This window comes from Oratosquilla oratoria, chromosome 34 (genome assembly GCF_046742065.1).
Source record: "Oratosquilla oratoria isolate Oo_2021 chromosome 34, ASM4674206v1, whole genome shotgun sequence".
NCBI classification, from domain to species: Eukaryota; Metazoa; Arthropoda; class Malacostraca; order Stomatopoda; family Squillidae; genus Oratosquilla; species Oratosquilla oratoria.
The window spans coordinates 33,214,596-33,236,595 of NC_134810.1; the positions used below are offsets into that span (position 1 = coordinate 33,214,596).

General features: G+C 35.8%; 1 protein-coding gene across 6 annotated transcripts in view; it reads right to left on the reverse strand.

Annotated features, from left to right (window-relative positions):
- Positions 1-220: 220 nt before the first annotated feature.
- Positions 221-22,000, reverse strand: part of LOC143018171 (gigaxonin-like) — a 68,887-nt gene continuing 47,107 nt past the window's right edge. For all 6 annotated transcript variants that reach the window (XM_076173343.1, XM_076173342.1, XM_076173344.1 and 3 more), the window contains 2 exons: positions 4,688-4,897; positions 221-1,345 (listed from right to left, as the gene is read on the reverse strand). In XM_076173343.1, the coding sequence (XP_076029458.1) occupies positions 887-1,345; positions 4,688-4,897 (669 nt within the window). In that variant the 3' untranslated portion in view covers positions 221-886. The remainder of the gene's footprint in view (positions 1,346-4,687; positions 4,898-22,000) is intronic.

A 22,000-nucleotide genomic window follows, 5' to 3' on the forward strand; every position in this document is an offset into this window, starting at 1 on the left:
AATCTCCTGATTATTTAGGATATTTTTAAACCTTGATTCTCTTTCCAATTCCAAACCTCTATCTACCACTGCCCTGAATCAGAAGCAATGCAGCAAGACACAGCACATCCACAACAAAGATGCTCTTTCACCATGAGTGACCAGGAGCAAAGGATTGATTGATCTTCCCCCACCTTCATCCTTATATCATGGGTTCAATGAAGGTAAATAAGAAAATAGCTTCAGACTTTTTTTTCTATATGTGAGTACATGACTGTTTAACTACAAGGACACTATAATGTCACATAGGAAATGCTTGCACAATATCTGCACTATTACCCTTTGCAATACATTCTACTACTATTAATATCACCTTTTCATGCAAAACCAATGCCAACTTAATGTATTACAAATTTTAAACGTCTACACCCTAAAAAGTCATTCTACAAATAAATACTCCAAGTATAAAATCGTAAATATTTTGACAAACAAAACAGATTCTGCTTATAGCTTCATATGTTATATAAAAAGAGTTGATCCTCATAATCATTACATCAAAATATTTGTAAAAATCTTCAATATCCAAAAATGAATTTCTATTTCATCACTTAATATTAGGGAGTTACTCTTTTTTTCATATATCAATAAACATAAATATATCTTAGATCAAATCAAAACACTCAAATGTTAACTTTACATTTTAGAGAAACTGGGTCATTCATAAAACCCCATTTCTATTTATAAACCCCCACTGCTATTATGTGAATCTATCACACAGTCAGTTATCAATTTGTTAAAATTCTACCATCAAACAAAAATAAATGTAAATGCTTAGCATATCACTTCTTCCAGAAATCTAAAATATGAGGTACTGTTTTACAGAATGATATACCCTTAAATCTAGTAATTAGAGCGCTTCTGTGGTTCCAGTGCCGGTAATATTTAGTTCAATTGTTGGTAACTTGGAAAAGGTGGATAGTGGTAGATCATACACTGTGCAATCAGCTGGTTCTTCTACAACTTCCAGACGGGGTAAGAAGTTCCAGTACCCCCACCCTTTCATCATGTGACAAATGAGAGAACCATCGTCTGTGTTATTTTTGCGGCTAATAACCACAATTTCACCACCACACACAACTGCTTTCAGGAAAGTGTTTCCCCTAAAACTTAAATCTGGGTCCCCATGGTGTAGCCATCCTAAGCCATCTCGAGGTGACAAAAACTCCATTCCACAGGTCTTCAAAAGGCCCTGTGAGGTTGGACACTGTAGAGGGCGTACACCTCCAAAGAGGTAGACACAGTCAGCATGACCAACTGCAACAGCACCAAACCTTTCCTCTTGTGGAGGTGGGCCAGAGACCCAAAGCTGAAAAACAAGAAATCTAATCATTCATCCTTGAAAGTACATTGAAAATATAAGACTTGATTTTCTAAAATCAAATACTGTACTCTAGGGTTCATGTACAAATTCCAGTAAGATGTGCAGAAGATGTGAAGAAGAGACATTAAAATACTAACTACTGAACAACACATGGAAAGTCCTCACATCACATACTTCATTATATAACTGCAACCCGAGGGACACACACACACACACACACTACTGCATCACATGCAGCAATTGAAGCAAGAGGTATTGAAAACATGCTCCGGACCGCTAACTAGCACTTTGCCGACAGACGAATTTGGAACCAACCAACCGTCTACCTAGTTGTTTACTCAAAACGAGATAGGAGATATATAATTCGAGTGGCCGACAATATAACCATCTTTGTATCTTTATTTTTTTTTTTTTATGATCAGCTACTAAAAAATGGAAGGAAAAAATTAAGGCCATAGGGACAAGGAACCAACAAAAAGATGCCTAGATGTAAGTAGAGTCGAGTCACCACTTGTGGTTCTCCCAAAAAGGACGTGCCTGAACGAAACACCAAAGACATACCAAAGGTTTGAAAATGTATTTTCTAGATTTGATAAGGATAATTCTAGTATGTATAGAGGTATAGAAATGGAAAGGGAACCCAGGTTTAAAAATATAAGAAATAGGGAAATCAATGACTTGTTAGATGAAATACTAAAACTTAAAAGTGAATGCAAAATTATATACAAAGAAGTAGCCCTAATAAGAAAGGCCAATAAAGAAAATAACAGGGAAATGGATGAGTTGAAAATGGAAATAAATAGGATACTAAATAGGATAAAGGGAGAAAATGAAAGATTGAAAAATTACATGAATAGGAATGAGGCATTAAAGAGATGAAGGATCAAATGCAGGCAGCGACCATGAAAGTGGAAGAAAAGATAAAAGAAAATGACTTCCAAGAAATAATGAAACAGTGGAAAGTAGAACAGGAAAGTCAAAAATTTTCTTTTAAAGAAATAGTGGAGCAGCAGGTCAAGGAGAATGCCAAGGAAATAGTAATGCAAGTGATTAGAGAGAAAGGTAATTTGGTCAGGGACACAGTGGAGGAAAAAAAAAAAAAAAAAAAAACGTGCATTGTAATCTATGGTATCAAAGAGAAGCATGATGTTCCTAGATATCAAAGAGAAAAAGAGGAAAAAGAGATTGCTAAAGAAATTCTGAAAGAGATTCAAGAGGAGGGACAAAGTTTAGATAAAGAAATTTAAGAAACATATAGGATAGGTAGATATTCAAATGACTGCAGAGGAAGTACTATCTAGAACAACAAAACTAGCAGTGAACAACACAAATATGTATGGATAAAAAAAGAAATGACCGATAAAGAAAATGAAAAAGGAACATAGAAATAAAGCAAATGAAAAAAATGAAACAAAGAACTGAGACTATCCAAAAAGCCTCCATTTCCTCTACACTCTTCTTACTACTGGGCCTATATACACTTACAAAAACCTAGATCTCACTTCCCAGTTTCAACTTCATCCATATTAACCTCTTTCTGCTCCACCACACATTTACCTCTCTTTACTTACTAGTATAGCCACCCCTTCTCTCCCTCTTCCTCTTTTCACTCCTGACACCCTCCCAACTACACTCCCATACTCAAACTCATCCTATCTCTTCCCTTTTACTCTCATCTGTACCACATTCATGCACATTTAAGACCCAAACCTTAGGGTTTTGGTTGGAAAGCTCCCAGACTATCTTATGCCTTTGCTTTTATAGAAATGTCCCCTTTGGGGCTACAGAGAGTAGGATGCCTAGTCCTATCCCAATTCCGTTTTAGTCACCTTTTTATGATTCAAGTGGGAACACTGTGGCAGTAGTCTTTCTCCCATACCACAGGGTGTGTGTGCATGTATGTGTATACATATGTATACATATATATATACAGATATACATGCATACCAAAAGTCCCTTTCCCCTTATAAAGGGGATATGGTTATAGAAAAAAAGAGTAGATTAGTTGAGCATTGAAAGATATGAAAGCTAGTAAGGAATATGGGTGTGCTTGAAAAAGCAAGGAGTTAATATTGTGAACTGGCTAATGAGATTTTATAATGTGTGTCAAAGGGACAGAAGTGTGCCAGTGGACTGGAGGAGTGCATGTATAGGCTTACAATAACGGGATAAATATGAGGTGAATTTAAAGGTAAGAAGCTCGAGTAGGTGGAGATCTTTAAATATTTGAGGTCACATGTAGCAGGAAATGGAGGAGTGGGATTGGATGTGAATTATAAAAGTAAGGGAAATAAGCTAATATCTAGTGGGAATGAAAAAGTGTCATAAGAATCAGGTATCTGCAGACAAACTCAAAGATAAGGCTGCGTTAACACTGAGCGAGTCTCAGCTGATTCTCATCAACTGTTGTCAGTTCATCTGAGTAGAAACGATGTTGGTTACAATCTTTTGTTTGTCCAATCTTCAAATGTCAAATTACCTTTGCATCATATATTGAGAAGCTGAATGGCAAAATGAAAGGAGCTAAATTTTTTTTTACAAATGTTAGACAGATTGTTCAAGTGGTTTTAGGGAAGTCTAGAATGCTGCAAGCAAAGTCTTCTTCTGGCTATTCAAATTCACAGCATTTGGTGAGAATTGGCCCAGACTCACTCAGTGTAAAAGCAGCCTTAGACTATGAAGGAGATAGGCATCTATCTATACACCAAAAAACCTCTTCCCCCAATGGGAGATATCCAGTCAAAGTACCCACTCTTCATTCATCCCACACCCACCCAACATCCCTCTGTTTTTCTATATATCTTTGCTGGGAAAGGAAATTCCTTATTACTTTCACTCCTATCACATCTCCCCACACCCCTCTTTGGCTAAACCATGCAAAGGGTGCACCTCATCACCCTCCCAGCACCACTACTGGCCCAATCCTGATGCACATTTTTCAATGCAATTAAACACTGCAACTAAACTAATATACTCAATGAAGAAGAGGAATATCATACTGGTATATCATAGAGGTATTATATATTTTTTATTTCAATGGAATGGAATATTACAACCATGCTAATACACTCACTGAAGAAGGTACAAAACACCATATTGCTATGTTAAAAAGGCATTAAAACTTTTTTCTTTGCACTGGACTATTTTTCTTCTCACAAATGGTACCTTTTACTATCTTGAGATAATGAAATTAATTTCATGCTTACCTCTACCTGATGGAATTGCCTTTATGCTGCTGGATAAGCTATTCACTCCTTGCACATCACATGTACTAATGCAATTCAATCACTGCTCAGCCCAAATAATTCACACATAAGTAAGCCTTACCTCATCCTTAATATTAAATACTTCCATAGATTCCAGTAGTCGAACACTTTTGTGACCTTCACTTTCACTGATGTGCTGTCCACCAATCACAAAGATTTTATTACCACTGACAGCATAAGCAGCATACTTGCGGGCAAGAGACAACTCAGGAAGGGGGCGCCATTTATTGGCATAGATGTCATATTCTTCCACACATTTTAGAAGTCGGTTCTGCATTTGGAAATATCACTTTCAGTAATCTGCTCACATAATAAAACAATGACAAAATAGTTTCAATATCTATTATCATAACTGTACAGAATATGATGTGATTGTGACTATGGCACAGTATGGAATGGTGACTTAGAATATGAGGGAGGTACAAAGGAGCCCAAATATGTTTAAGATGACAGGTTTGAGAAGTACATTGTGTGTGTGTTTGTGTGTATTCAATTAGTTGTATTATACAGGAAGAGAGCTATGCTTGTAGTGACCCATTTTTGTATCTTTCAGCATCCAGTTTGATCTTACCTTATATAGTTTTTGCGCTCACTGTTTCTTCATTCAGTTTGTTCCAGATATCTATCACTGTGGGAAGCTATTCTTTGTCAGATCTCTTCTGTAACTATCCTTTTTAAGTTTCTTTTTGTGTCCTCTTGTATTTACCTAGTTGTACTGTATGGGAAGGGAGCTATGGTCGTGGAGACCTATCTTTGTATCTTTCAGCATCAAGTTTTTTCTTAAAATCTTCAATAGTACTTACATACTTACACACTGTTTCTTTAAGTTATTCCAGATATCCAGCACTCTATGTGGGAAGCTGTTTTTTTTCAGATCTCTTCTATAGTTATCCTTTTTGAGTTTCTTTTCATGACCTTTGTTTTTCCATCGTCATTTTTTAACAAATCATTTCTATCAAAGATTTCCATCCCTTTCATGATTCTGAAGATAGTCAGTAGATCACCTCTTTCTCTTCTCTGCTCCAGTATTGGTAGTTCCAGTTTCGATAATCTTTGTTCATATGTTAATTTGGAAAGAGCTGGTGCCAATTTTGTCATTGCTCTCTGTATTATTTCTAGTTTCCTTATATTCTTTTTAGTACTGGGTGTCCATAGTGTCACTGCATATTCCAGTTTTGGTCTAATCAATGTAACTAATATTTTTTTAAAATAATTTCTTCATCCGAATAGTCAAATGCCATTTTCATTGACCTTAATAGGTTGAGGGTTTCTCTGACTATTTTGTTTATATGTTTATCTGGTGTCATGTCTTTGCTGATTATTACTCCAAGGTCTCTTTTCGAGTGCACTTTTTTGAATTCTTCAATTTTATAATTTTTTGAAATTCTGTTTTTATTTTTTCCAAACTCCATTATGCTACATTTCTTGATATTGAAGTTCACTTTCCACTTTTGAGTCCATTTCCAGATTATGTCCAGGTCTGATTGTAATGAAACACAGCCCTCTTCTGTTCTTATTTTCTTTAATATTTTTGCATCATCTGTGAAGAAATTCATATAACATTCAACTTCTTCATCCATGTCATTTATATATATGGCAAGCATGATTGGAGCCAGCACTGACCCCTGTGGAACACCATTTATCATTTCTTCTCACTTCGAGTATTTGTCTCTAATTACTACCCTCATTTTTCTCCCAGTCAGGAAGTTTTCCATCCATTCTAATAATTTACCTCTGATGCCACGTACTGATTCTATTTTTCTTATTAATTTCTTGTGTGGTACCATATAAAATGCTTTTTGTAGTCTAGATAGGCACAGTCTGCCCATCCATCCCTCTCTTGTATTATATCTACTAGTCTCGAGCAGAAGCAGATCAGGTTTGTTGTACATGATCTTCCTTGTCTAAATCCAAATTGATTTAGGTTTAGTATAGATTTTTCTTCCAGGTGTTTAACCCATCTACTTTTGATCACTTTTTCACATATTTTTGCTACTGTGCTTGTTAGGGAGACTGTAGTTGGTTGGATTTTCCCTGTTTATTCCTTTATATATTGGTACAATGTTTGCATTTTTCCAGTCTTGTGGTACCTTTCCTTCTTTGAGTGAGCATTTGATTATTGTGCATATTTTATCTGTTAACTCTTCTACACACTCTTTCAGTATCCAATTTGCAATTCCATCCAGACCATGCAATTTTCTGACATCAAGGTTTTTTATTTAGTCGTTGATTTCCTTCATTGGGGGGTTTTCTGTCTCGCTATTCCCTCACAGTTAGGTGTGTTCTCAATTTTGAATACCAATTTGAAGTGGTTGCTCATAATTTCTGTCATTTCTTTTTCTTCTGTAGATTCATGACTTCCTTGGCGCAACTTTTCTATTTCTTGTTTGTTTTTTGGTTAACCTTCACATTTGTAAAATTGTTTACATTGTTCCATGCATTTTTCTATTAATTCTGTTTCATAATTTCTCTTTTCTTCTCTGCGTATTTTTACATAATTGTTTCTTAGTTTGATGTATGTTTGCCATTTGCTCGTTTTTTTTTTTTTCCAAGCTTTGCCTCTTTTATCCTTAGCTTCACAAAACTTTTTGTTGTACTAGTTCTTTATGTATGCTTTCTTACTTTTGTTGTACATATTTGTTCACACCCTCATTGCAAATTTCTTTTAGTATATTCCATTTCTCTTCCATCCTTGTTTTTTGTGTGTGTGTATTTACCTAGTTGTATTTTACGGGAAGGGGAGCTATGCTCGTGGTGTCCCGTCTTCATATCTCATTTTATCTAAACTGTTTTTAAATTCATGTATTGTTTTTGCACACACCACTTTCTCATCTAATTTGTTCCAAATGTCTATTACTCTGTGGGGAAAGCTGTTCTTTTCCAGATCTCTTCTATAACTGTTTTTCTTGATTTTCTTTCTGTGTCCTCTTGTATTTCTATCATCCCATTTTATTAGATCCTCTCTATCAATAGTTTCTATGCCTTTCATGATTCTATAGTTATCAAATCTCCTCTCTCTCTTCTTTGCTCTAATGTCTGTAGTTCAAGTTTTGCTAGTCTCTCTTCATATGATAGTTTTGAGAGTGTTGGTGCCAATTTTGTAATTGCTCTTTGTATTCTTTCAAGTTTTGTTATATATATTTTTTTCCTGGTGACCACATCGTTGCTGCATATTCCAATCTTGGTCTTATCAAAGTGATTAGTATTTTCTTCACTATTTCTTCATCCAGGTATGTAAATGCCACTTTGATTGTTCTTATTAAATTATAAGTTTCTCCAAAAATCTTGTTTATATGTTTCTCAGGGGACATATTATTCATAATAATGACTCCCAGGTCCTTCTCATTTTCTACTTTTTTTATTCCTTCTTCTCCCAATTCATATGATCCTGCTATTCTTTTTTTGCTTCTTCCAAATTCCATTATACTACACTTTTTAGTGTTGAACTCCATCTCCCACTTCCTACTCCATTTCCATACTTTATCGAGATCACTCTGTAGTGACTCACAATCTTCTTCCGTGTTCACTTTTTTCAACAGTTTTGCATAATCCGCAAAGAAGCTCAAATAGCTTTCAATTCCTTCATCCATATCATTAATATATATAGCAAACATTATTGGGGCCAGAACTGTTCCTTGTGGAACACCACTTATCACTTCATCCCAATTAGAGTGTTTGTCTCTTATCACCACTCTCATTTTTCTTTCTTGCAAAAAGTCTTCCATCCATTTCAGCAGTTTGCCCTGTATTCCTCCTGTAGTTTCTAATTTCTTAGGCAACTTCTTATGTGGCACCTTGTCAAAAGCTTTTTTTAGGTCTAGAAATGCACAATCAGCCCATCCATCTCTTTCTTGTATTATATCTATTAGCCTTGAATAGAAACATATTAAGTTTGTGACGCATGATCATCCTTGTCTGAATCCAAATTGTCTTGGATTTAGTACGTTGTTTTTTTCTAAATGCCTTACCCATCTACTTTTGATAATTCTTTCACAAATTTTTGCTATCGTGCTTGTTAGAGATACGGGTCTTCTTTGTTTCCCCTTTTATATATAGGTACTATATTTGCTCTTCTCCAATCTTTTGGAACTTTTCCTTCTTTCAATGAACTGTTTATTAGGCTATGTATTTTGTCTGCCAGTTCATTCCTGCATTCTCTCAAAATCCAGTTTGCTATTTCATCTGGTCCATGCGATTTTCTGACATCAAGATAACTCAAGTGTTTCATTATTTCATTCCTTGTTACTTCTATTCCTTTCATAGGGGGAACTTTCTCCTCACATTCGATATCACTAGGTTGTACATTCTCCCTTGTAAACACTGATTTAAAATGCTTGTTCATAATTTCTGCCATTTCTATTTCCTCTGTGTATTCAACTCCTTGTTGTAGTTTCTCTAAATCTTGTTTATTTTTCATTTTGTTATTTACAAATCTGTAAAATAGTTTTGGTTGGTCTTTGCATTTTTCTATGACATCTTTTTCGTATTTTCTTTTTTCTTCTCTGCACACTTGTACATATTCATTTCTATAACTAGTATATATTTTCCATTTTTCAGGTCTTTTGTCTTTTTTCCATTTTGTCCAAGCTTTATTTCTTTTATCTTTTAACTCCCTACAACTTTTGTTGTACCAGCACTTTACATATTCTTTTTCTTGCATTTGTTTTGGGACATACTTTTCCACTCCTTTATAAATTCTTGTCAAAATATTCCATTTCTCTTGCACTGTTGTTTTCTCTTTGTATTCTCTCCCAGTCTTCTTTTTGAAAGAATTCTCTTATTTCATCAAAATTTGTTTTTTCATGCATCAATCTTCCTTTTCTATATTGTTCATTTCTTTTTATGTATTTTTCCTCATTTAGTTCAATTTCAACCAGTATGTGGTCACTTTTACTTATTGGGGTCTTATATTCAATCTTTTCCACTATTTCAGGTTCTGATGTGATTATTAGGTCCAGTCTCGATGGTTCTTCTTCATTTCTATACCTAGTGTTCTCTTGAATCCATTGCGTCATTGTATGGTCAATAATCATATCAAGTAGTACATTTCCCCATGAGTCGTCTCCACCCTTTACTGTCATCTCTTCCCAGCAGACTTCTTTACAATTAAAGTCACCCATTATAACTATTCTTCCTCCATCTTCCATTATCTTATTTAATGTTATCCTTGTGTCTTCTAACATACTTTTATGTTCTCTCTCTTCCCACGAGGCTGTTTTAGGAGGCACATAATTTATTACAAACTTTCTGCTCTTCCTATCTTTGTCTTCCACTTCCATCATAATCATCTCTACTCTATTTTTTCCATATGTGACATTCCTCACATTTATATCCTTCTTAGTCAGGAGCATAACTCCACCTCCTTGTTTTACCTCTCTGTTTCTTATCCAACAATTATATGCACCATGTTCTACACTGTTGGGTGGTAGTGGACCTTTCAATTTTGTCTCCACAATTCCCATTATGTCTGGTTCTTTTTCTTTCAGGTACATTCAGTTCGTTCAAGCCTGTTATTAAGCCATCTATATTTGTGCAAGACCTTTTCAATTTTCTGCTACTTCCATCGTGTTTTCCTTTCCCCTTCCGTTTTTCTCTGTTATGTACCATTTTCTCACTTTCATATTCACTATTCTCCAATAGAATTTCTCTTTTTCTCGTTTTTTCCCTTAGCTTCTTGTCTTTTGGCTTTTTCATCCTCTCTTTCCTCTTTATTCATTTCTCTTTTTATCCATATGTTTAAATTGTTCACTGTTTGCTAGTTTCCCTGTTTTTGTTAAGATATTCTCTGCTGTTGTTTGTGACCTGAATTTGATCTTAATTGGTCTATATATTTCTTCTATTTCTTTCCCTGTTTCTATTCCATCTTCTTGATCTACTTCCAATATCTTATTTACTTTCTCCTTCTCCTCCTTTATTCTTGTACTCCAATTTGTATTATACTTCTCTTCCATCCCCAATATAATTATACATTTCTTTTTATCCGCTAAGTCTCTCACTATATTCTCTTCCTCCCTCATCATTTTAATAATTGTGTCTTTAGTTATCTTTCATCTGTTGTGCCACTATATCCTTAAATACAATTTTGTTATTTTCTTGAACTTTTTTCCAACCCTGTACTTCTTTTGCTATGGACTCTTTATTCTCTTTATTATTCCTCTTTAATTCTTCATTCTCATCTTTTACTTCTTTTAACTGTCTTTTTAATTCTTCTATTTCTTTAGTTGGGGTTTGGTTCTCCTTCTTTAACTCCTCTTCCAATTTATCAACTCTCTGCGCTATCCTTGTAAGCTGACCGAACCTACTCTCCTAATGTTCAGTCATTTTCTCTAGTTTTTCTTCTAGATTTGCTAATTGGGGGAGGTTGGCATCCCCCCCTCATTAAATCCATGGAAATTATTATTTTCACTTTCTATTGTGTTGTTCTTATCTATATTTCTAACCTTAATGCTTTTACTGATATTTTCAATTTCCCGTGTCGTCAGCAGACCTCGTTTATATTTTTTCTGCTGTCAGGGGGAGCCCGTTTGTCTCCCTCCTCATTTCCTTCCATTTCCCTAAGTAATCCCTCCCCTTCTCCCCTTTCAACTACACCACAAGCTTTCCCCTTCCCTACTAATACAAGAAGGTACTTCCTCGTAGTTGAAATCCACGAAAATTGCGTTTTTTCCGGAGTTCCAATCTTCGCCGTCAATCCGACGACTGTGTGCGTGTATTTACCTAGTTGTATTATACAGGAAGGGAGCTATGCTCGTGGTGACCCGTCTTTGTATCTCTCAGCATCAAGTTTTTTCTTAAAATCTTGAAGTGTTTGCACACACTGTTTCTTTGTCTAATTTGTTCCAAGTATCTACCACTCTGTGTGGGAAGCTATTTTTTTCAGATCTCTTCTGTAATTATCTTTTTTTTTAGTTTCTTTTCATGTCCTCTTGTTTTTCCATTGTCCTATTTCAATAAGTCATTCTTATCTAAGATTTCCATTACCTTCATAATTCTACAGATAGTAAATCTCCTCTTTCCCTTCTTTGTTCCAGAGTTGGTAATTCTAATTTGGACAGTCCTTGTTCATATGTCATTTTGGAAAGAGTTGGTGCCAGTTTTGTTGTTGCTCTTTGTATTCTTTCTAACTTCTTTATATTCTTTTTGGTACTGGGTGTCCATAGTGTTGCTGCATATTCGAGTTTTGGTCTTCTTAGTGTAGTTAATTTTTTTTTTATTTTTTTTTATTTTTTTTTATTTTTTTATCATTTCCTTGTCGAAATAGGCAAATCCCACTTTTATTGACCTCAATAAATTATAGGTTTCTCCGACTATTTTATTAATATGCTTATCCAGTGTCATGTCTTTGCTGATCATCACTCCTACGCCTTTTTCTGAGTTTACTTTTTTTACCTTTTCACCAATTCTATAATCTCTCAATATTCTGTTTTTACTTTTTCCAAATTCCATTATGTTAAATGTGGGTAAAAGTAAGGTGATGAGATGTACAAGGGGTGAAAGTGGCAGCAGACTGGAAGTGAGCATTAAGGGAGAAAGACTGGAGGAAGTGGATAGTTTTAGATACTTGGGTGCAAATGTGGCAGGAAAAGGTAGAATGTAGATTGAGAGAATTGAGTAAATGCCTTGGTGGATTAAAAAGTGTATTGAGGAATAGACATTTGGGAATGGATGCTAAGAGAAGACTGTATGAAGGAGTGATTGTGCCAAAAGCACTGTATGGGGCAGAAACATGGAACATAAGAGAGGAAGAGAGAAGGAGTTTGAATGTTTTGAGATGAGGTGTCTGAGAAGTATGATGGGGGTTACTAGGCTAGATAAAGTGAGAAATGAGGAGGTGAGGAGGAGAACAGGGGTGGAAAGGAAGCTGGGAGACAGGGTTGATGAAAGAGTATTAGGATGGTTTGGACACATGGAAAGAATGAGTGAAGAAAGACTAGTAAAAGAGGTATGGAAGGCAGATGTGGAGGGAGTGAACATGAGGGGACGTCCTAGGATGAGATGGATGGATGGGGTGAAGAGGGCTTTGGGGAAAAGGGGAATGTCTGTTGAGGAAGGATGGGAGAGGACCGAAGACAGTGGTGAATGGAGAATGGTTGTATATGGATGATGTTGTGATGCATGAGGTGGAATAGATGAGGGGATGGGGGGTGAGGTAGTATGTGTGAGCAAAATTTGATGCAGCCCAAAGGGATTTCTCCCCGTCTTCTCCTTTTATGCATGGGGGGGACTGAGAGGGGGGTCGCCGATTTAATGAAGCAGCCTTGCTGTGGATGTGCTGTGACTTGTGACACTGCTTCTGACCCAGGGCAGTGGACAAGGTGCAGGGATGACCCATCATCCAGGAGGTGCTAAGATAAGAGGGAGGGTGGAGGGGAGTGGAGTGTATTTAGGGATGGAATGGGTGGGAATGCTTTTATGCCTTTTTCTTTTTGGCTACCTCCCTTGAAAGGGGGAAAAAAGCCTTGGTATATGTATGTATTTCTTCAATTTGTTTTCCTATTTCAGGTTCATCTTCTTGAACTACTTCAAATATATTATTTACTTTTTCCTTTTCCTCCTTTATTCTAGTAGTCCTATTTAAATTATGCTTCTCTTCCATCCCTAATATAATTATACACTTCTTTATATCTGCTAAGTCTCTTACTCCTTCTCCCTCATCACTTTAATAACTATGTCTTCAGTTTGTTCTTTCATCTGCTGTGTCACTATATCATTAAATACATTTTTGTTGTTCTCTTGGATTTTCTTTCAATCCTGTGCTTCTTTTGCTATAGACTCTTTATTATTCCTCTTTAATTCCTCATTCTCATCTTTTACTTCTTTTGACTGTCCTTTTAATTCTTCTATTTCTTTAGTTAGTTTTTTTTTCACCTTCTCTAGTTCTTCCAATTTTTCAACTCTCTGCGCAATCCGTGTAAGTTGATCGAACCTATTCTCCCAATGTTCAGTCATTTTCTCAAGTTTTTCCTCTAGGCTTGCTAATTGGGGGAGGTTGGTAACCCCCCCCCCTCATTAAATCCATGGAAACTATTATCTTCACCTTCCATTGTGCTGCTCTCATCCATATTTCTTATCTTTACATTTTTGCTATTCCCTTCTTCTTCACCAAAATCATCCGGCCTTTGTTTGTTTACAAGGTGCATGGCCTCCTCGATCCAGTCTTCCCCTTCCTCATTTCCTTCCATTTTCCTCAGTAATCCCTCCCCTTCTCCTTTTTCATCGCCTTCCCACTACACTACGAGCTTTCCCCTTTCCTGTAAATACAAAAAGGTACTCCCTCGCCGTTGATATCCACGAAAATTGATGTTTTTTTCTGGAGTTCCAATCTTTGCTGTCACTTCGACTGTTGTGTGTGTGTGTGCATTTACTTAGTTGTATCTTACAGGAAGGGGAGCTATGCTCATGGTGTCCTGTCTCTGTATCTTGCAGTGTCTAAATTGTTCTTAAAGTTGTGTATGGTTTTTGCATACACTGTCATTTTATCCAGTTTGTTCCATACATCCACCATTCTGTGAGGAAAGCTGTTCATTTTCAGGTCTCTTCTATAACTGTCCTTTTTCAAGCATCCTTCCATGTCACCTTCTATATGTGTGTATTTACCTAGTTATATGGGAAGGGGAGCTATGCTCATGGTGATCTGTCTTTGTATCTCACAATATCTAGTTTATTCTTAAATTCATGTATGGTGTTTGTACATACTATTTTTTAATCCAATTTGTTCCAGACATCCACCACTTTGTGTGGATTTTTTTTTTTTTTTTTTAATCTCTTCTATAACTGTCCTTTTTGAGCTTCTTTTCATGTCCCCTTGTTTTTCTTCTATCCCAATTTAATAATTCTTCTCTTTCAAGGACTTCCATGCTTTTCATAATTCTGTAAATGGCCAACATATCACCTCTTTCTCTTCTTTGTTTCAGGGTAGGTAATTCCAGTTTAGACAATCTTTGCTCATGTCAGTTTTGAAAGTGTTGGGGTCATCTTTGTTGTTGCTTTTTGGATTCTATTTTCCTTATATTCTATTTTGTACTGGGTGTCCATAGTGTTGCTGCATACTCCAATCTTGGCCTTACCAGTGTGACTAGTATTTTCTTTACTTTTTCCCCATCCAAGTAATTAAAAGCCACTTTTATTTATCTCAACAAATTGTGGGTTTCTCCAACTATTTTGTTTATCTGCTTGTCTGGGGACATGTCTTTGGTGATGATTACTCCTAGGTCCTTTTCCGAACCAAATTCCTTTACTTCCTTTGCACCAACTTTATATGTCCTGATATTTTTTTTTACTTTTTCCAAATTTTATTATACTACTTTTCTTAATGTTGAAGTCCACTTCCCACTTCTGACTCCATTCCCAGACCTTGTCCAGATCTCTCTGTAGTGATTCGCAATCTTTTTCTGTACTTACTTTCTTTAGTAGTTTTGTGTCATCTGCAAAGAAGTTCATGTAACATTCTACACCTTCATCCATGTCATTTACATATATAGCAAACATTATTGGAGCCAGTACTGAACCCTGTGGGACTCCACTTATCATTTCTTCCCAAGTAGAGTTTATCTCTGAGCACCACTCTCATTTTTCTTCCATGCAAGAAATCTTCCATCCATTTCAATATTTTCCTTGTATATGTCCTGTTGTTTCTTATTTTATTAATAATTTTTTGTGTAGTACTTTATCAAATGCCTTTGGTAAGTCCAGGAAAGCAGTCTGCCCATCCATCACTTTCTTGCATTATATCTATTAACCTTGAATGGAAACAGATCAAATTTGTGGCACATGACCTTCCCTGTCTAAATATGAACTGTCTTGGATTTAGTATATTGTTCTCCAGATGTTTGAGTCCATTTCCAGATTTTGTCCAGGTCTGATTGTAATGATTCATAATCCTCCTCTGTTCATACTTTCCTTAATATTTTTGCGTCATCTGCGAAGAAATTCATATAACACTCCATTCCTTCATCCATGTCATTTATATATATGGTAAACATGACCTTTGCGGGACACCACTTATCATTTCTTCCCATTTCAAGTATTTGTCTCTAATTACTACCCTCATTTTTCTCTCAGACAGGAAGTCTTCCATCCATTCTAATAATTTACCTCCAATGCCACCTACTGGTTCTACTTTTCTTATTAATTTCTTGTGTGGTACCTTATCAAATGCTTTTTGTAGGACTAGATAGGCACAGTCTGCCCATCCCTCTCTTGTACTATTTCTATTAGTCTCAAATAGAAGCAGATCAGGTTTGTTGTACGTGACCTTCCTTGTCTAAATCCAAATTGATTTGGATTCAGTACAGTTTTTTCTTCCAGCTGTTTAACCCATCTACTTTTGAACACTTTTTTACATATTTTTGCTACAGTGCTTGTTAGGGAGACCGGTCTGTAGTTAGCTGGACTTTCTTTGTTTCCTCCTTTATAAATTGGTAAAATATTTGTATTTTTCCAGTCTTGTGGTACCTTTCTTTCTTATAGCGAGCATTTGATCATATTGTATATTTTATCCATTAACTCCTCTACACATTCTTTCAGTATCCAATTTACAATTCCATCCGGCCCATGTGATTTTCTGTCATCAAGGTTTTTTTATTTGGTTGTTGATTTCCTTCTGTGTTACAATTACTTCCTTCATTGGGGGGATTTCTGTCTCTCTATTCACTCACAGTTGGGCGAGTTCTCAATTGTGAGTACTGATTTGAAATGATTGTTCATAATTTCTGCCATTTCTTGTTCTTTTGTATATTCATAATTTCCCTGGCACAGCTTTTCTATTTCTTGTTTTTAGTCTACCATTCACATACCTATAAAATAGTTTAGGTTGTTCCTTGCATTTTTCAATTATTTCATTTTCATAGTTTCTCTTTTCATCTCTGCGGATTTTTACATAATAGTTTCTTAGTTTGATGTATGTTTGCCATTTGCTTGTTTTTTTGTCTTTTTAAAAAAATTTCCAGGCTTGTCTCTTTTATCCTTAGCTTCACTACATTTTTTGTTGTACCAGTTTTTTATGTATACTCTTTCTTGCTTTTGTTGTGGAACATATTTGTTCACTCCCTCACTACAAATTTCTTTTAGTATATTCCATTTCTCTTCCTAAGATGGGAGGGAGGGTGGAGGGGTGTGGAGTGTTTTCGGGAGTAAAATGGGTGGGAATGTTTTTGTGCCTTGTCCTTTTTGGCTATCCCCCTGGTAAGGGGGAAAAAAGCCTTGGTATATGTATGTATGTATTTCTCTTCCATCCTTGTTTCTTCCTTTAGGATTTTTTCCTAGTTTGCGTTATGAAAGAACTTTCTAAGTTTCTCAAAATTTGTTTTGTTGTACATTGGTCTTCCTATTCTATGTTTCTCATTTCTTCTTAGGTCTATTTGTTCTTTTAGTTCAAATTTTATTAGTACATGGTCACTCTTTCCTATTGGTATTTTGTAATCTATTCTGTCCACAATTTCAGGTTCTGACGTAAGTATTATATCCAGTCTCGATGATTCCTCATTGTATCTGTAACAGGTATTTTCCTTTATCCACTGAGTCATTGTGTATTCAATGGTCATGTCAAGCAGGATGTTGTCCTAGGTGTCTTCTCCACTCTTTACTGTCATTTCCCAACATATTTCTTTTGAATTAAAATTACCCATAATTACTATATTTTCTCTTTCCTTCAGTATGTCAGTCAGTTCATACTTAGTATCTTCCAACAGTTTGGAATGATCGTTTTCTGTCCAGGACTGTGTATTTACCTAGTTGGATCTTACAAGAAGGGGAACTATACTTGTGGTGTCGTCTTTGATCTCGCAATGTTTAGTTTGGTCTTAAATTTGTGTATAGTTTTTGCACACACTATTGTTTCATCCAGTTTGTTACAGATATCCACCACTCTGTGTGGAAAACTGGTTTTTTTTTTCAGATCTCTCCTATAACTATCCTTTTTGAGTTCTTATCATGTCTCCTTGTATTTCTCTTATTCCAATTTAATAAGTCCTCTCTATCAAGGATTTCTGTGCTTTTCATGATTCTGTAAATGGTCAGCAGGTCACCTCTTTCTCTGCTTTGTTCCTGTGTGTGCAAACACCATACAAGAATTTAAAAACTAGATACTGCAAGATACAAAGATGGGTCACTACGAGCATAGCTCCTCTCACTTGTTGCTGGAGAGGAAGTCTAGCGAATGAGCTTTGTCACTTGGATCAAGGAAACGCCTTGTTGTTGTTTTTGGAATGAGAGGGCTATGTAATCAAGTGACTGGTAAGATGTGAAATCCAGTTCTGGAAAAGTATAGTATAGCATGAAATGGAGGAAAGAAAAGAAGATAAAAGAATTAATGAACCAACTAAATGGAGGAAAGAAAAGGTAAAAGAATTAATAAACCAACTAAGTGAGGATTGGATATGAGTAGAGTGGAATCACCACCAGGTGTGATAGCAAAGAGAATGTGTCTAAACGACACTCCGAAGGCTACTCAAAGGTGGGAAAACAATGTTTTTTTTTGGGATTTCAAAGGGAAAGGGGAGCAATAGGAAAAGTTATGGATACAGAAAGAGAAACTAAGTTTAGCAATGCACTAAGGAATCAAGACATCAATGACTTGATGGAAGAATTAACAGATCTAAAAATAGTTTATAGAGCTTTGCACAAAGAAATGATAAATTTAAATAGAATGAGGAAATAATCAGAATTGAATGATCTAAAAAGTGAACTAAGTATGATTAAAAGAGAAAATGAAAGAAAGGAAAACAAGGATAGAAACAAAAACGAAGAACTGAAGAAAGAAGGCAAAGAACAAATACAAGCAGTGACTGAAAAAGTGGGAGAGTCAAAGAGATGGGTCTCCTTGAAATAAACAATCAGTGGAAACAGGAACGTGAAAATCAGAAAATCTTTTTCAAAGAAATAGTACAACAGGCAGAGGAGAATGCAAAAGAAACACTAATTAAGATAATCAAAGAAAAGGAAAACTGGGTGAGAGACGCAGTGGATAAAAAGAAATGCATTGTGGTTTATGGTATCAAAGAAAAACATAATGTATACAAATACCAAAGAGAAGAAGAGAAAGAAATTGCGAAGGAAATACTGAAAGCAGTTCAGGACAAGGGTCAATAGTTGGATTAGGAAATCAATGAGGTGCACAGAATAAGCACATACTCTAGAGAAAAACACTATCGGCCAATGAAAATCAAACTAAGGACTCAAATGATAGCTGAAGAGATACTATCGAAAGTGGCAAAACTAGACAACAGTGAAAATTACAAAAATGTGTGGATAAAAAAGGAAATGAGCAATGAGGAAATAGAGAAAGATAAGGCACTAAGAAATGAAGCTAATGAAAAAAACGAGAGAAGGATGGAGACTGAAAAAAAAAAACTAGTTTTTTTGGAGATTACTGGATCTGAGGCTGAGAAAATGTTACATACATACATATACCAAAGGCTTTTTTCCCCTTACACAGGAGCTAACCAAAAGACAAGGCATAGAAACCACTACCACCCATTCCATCCCCTACATACTCCACTCCCCTCTACCCTCCCTCTCGTCTTGGCACCTCCTGGATGACAGGTCATCCCTGCATCCTGTCCACTGCCTTGGGTCAGAAGCAGTATTGCAAGACACAGCACATCCACAGCAAGGCCGCTTCATTAAATCGGCAACCTTCTGTCTCTGTCCCCTCATGCAGAAAAGGAGAAGATGGGGAGAAATGCCTTCGGGCTATGTCAATTAATTTCTCATATATACTCCCTCAACCCCCATCCCGCTCAAGCATCACAGCATCATCCATACCCAGCCATTTTCCATTCACCCCTATCTTCTGTCCTCTCCCATTCTTCCTCAATAGACATTCCCCTCTTTCCCAATGCCCCTTTTACTCCATCCATCCATCTCATCCTAGGATGCCCCCTCATGTTCACTCCTTCCACACCTCTTTCACTAATTTTTCTTCACTCATTCTTTCCATGTATCCAAACCATCCTAATACTCTTTCATCAACCCTATCTCCCAACTCCCTTTCCACCCATTCTCCACCTCACCTCCGCATTTCTTACTCTAGCCTCGTAACCCCTATCATACTTCTCAGGCATTTCATCTCAAACACATTCAAACTCCTCTCTTCCTCTCTTATGCTCTATGTTTCTGCCCCATACAGTGCTGTCAGCACAATCACTCCTTTATACAGTCTCCTCTTAGCCTCCATTCCCAAATGTCTATTCCTCATTACACTTTTTAATCCCCCCAGGCATTTACTTGCTTCTCTCAATCTACATTCTACCTCCACCCCCACTCCTTCCTTTCCTGCCACATTCGCACCCAAGTATCTAAAACTATCCACTTCCTCCAGTCTCTCTCCTTTAACATTCACTTCCAACCTGCTGCCACTCTCTTCCCTTGTACATCTCATCACATTACTTTTTTACCCACATTTATCTTCAACTTCCTTCTTTCATACACTTTCCCAAACTCTGTCACTAACTTCCTCAATCCATCCTCTGATCCTGCTACAAGCGCAGTTTCATCAGCAAACAACAAATGGTACATCAGAAAAAAGGAAACATAAACCAAGAAAAAATTAAAAGTGGCATACACAATCATGGACAGTATGATTTCTGGAACAAATGAACTAAACGACTATTTCTTAATAGAGAAACCAGACATAATGGGAATTGTGGAGACAAAGTTTAAATGTCCTATATCATCAAGTATGGTGGGACAAGGTCTAACAACCATTGGGCGAAAAACAGAATGTATAAACAGGGGGGAGGAGTCATGTTATTGACTAGAAAGGGTTTCAATGTGACAAAGATGACAGAAGGAAAAGATATTGTGGAAATAATTATGATTAAAGTTGTAAATAGTAATACAAAAAGTAGAAAATTTATAGTAGTATATGTGCCCTCAAAAAGGCAGGCTTGGTCTTATAGTGATCATTCCAAATTACTGGAAGACACAAAGAATGCATTATCTGAGCTGATAGATGGAGGAAACATAGTAATTATGGGTGACTTTAACACAAAGGAAATAAATTGGGAAGAAATGACAGTAAAAGGTGGAGAGGAACACTGAGGCAACACTCTACTGGATATGACCATTGATTATACATTGACTCAATGGGTCAAGGAAAATACCAGATATAGAAACAATGAAGAACCAAAAAGACTAGACTTAATGTTCACATCTGAGTCTGAAATCGTGGACAAAGTGAATTACAAGACACCAACTGAGAACTGAGAAGAGTGACCACATACTAATAGAGTTTGAACTTAAAGAACAAAATGATGTGAGAAGAAATGAGAAACATAGAGAAGTAAGATTAATGTACAACAAAATGGACTTTGCAAAACTTATAAAATTTGTTCAAAACGCTAACTGGGAAAAAATTTCAAATGAAGAAACGAAGATGGAAGAGAAATGGAACATATTTAAAGAAAAATACAAGGAGGGTACAGATAAATATATACCAAAGAAGAAACAAAAAGGGTTTACAGAAAGTGTTGGTATAACAAAAAGTGTAGTGATGCTAAAGATAGAAGAGACAAAACCTGGAAAAGATGGAAAAAGACAAAAAAAAGACCAAATGTTAAACATACATCAAACTGAGAAATGAATATGTAGATATACACAGGGAGGAAAAAAATAAACTACGAAAAAGATATAATAGATATATGCAAAGACCAACCTAAACTATTTTACAGATATATAAATGATAAACTAAAAGACAAACATGAAATAGTGAAACTGAGTGAAGGAAATAAAGAATATATAAATGATATAGATATGGCTGAAGTTATGATCAGGCATTTTAGGTCTGTATTTACAATTAAAAATTCACAAATTTGGGATGAAGGACAGCAAGGAAGATCCCCTGAAATGAAAGAACTAATGGTGACATTGAAAGAAATAAGGAGAAAAAAAAAAAAAAAAAAAAAAAAAAAAAAAAAAAAAAAAAATTAATAATAATAATGTCAGAAAGTCACACGAGCCCAACAGAATTGCAAACTGGATATTGAGAGAATGTATTCACTGACAAAATACACAAGACAATTCACTTCTCACTCAAAGAAGGAAAAGTACCACAAGAAAATGCAAACATTGTACCAATATACAAAAGATGAGACAAAGAAAATCCAACAAACTATAGACCGGTATCCCTTACATCCACAGAAGCAAAAATATGCAAAAAAGTTATTAGGAATAAATGGATTAAACACTTGGAAGATCATGTACCACAAATTTAATATGGTTTTACTCGAGATTAATAGAGATAATACAAGAAAGAGACAGATGAGCAAATTGTGCTTTCTTGGACTTACAAAAGGTCTTTGACAAAGAACCACACAAAATGCTACTAAGAAAAATTAAAATAATAGGTGGAATACAAGGAAAGTTATTGGAATGG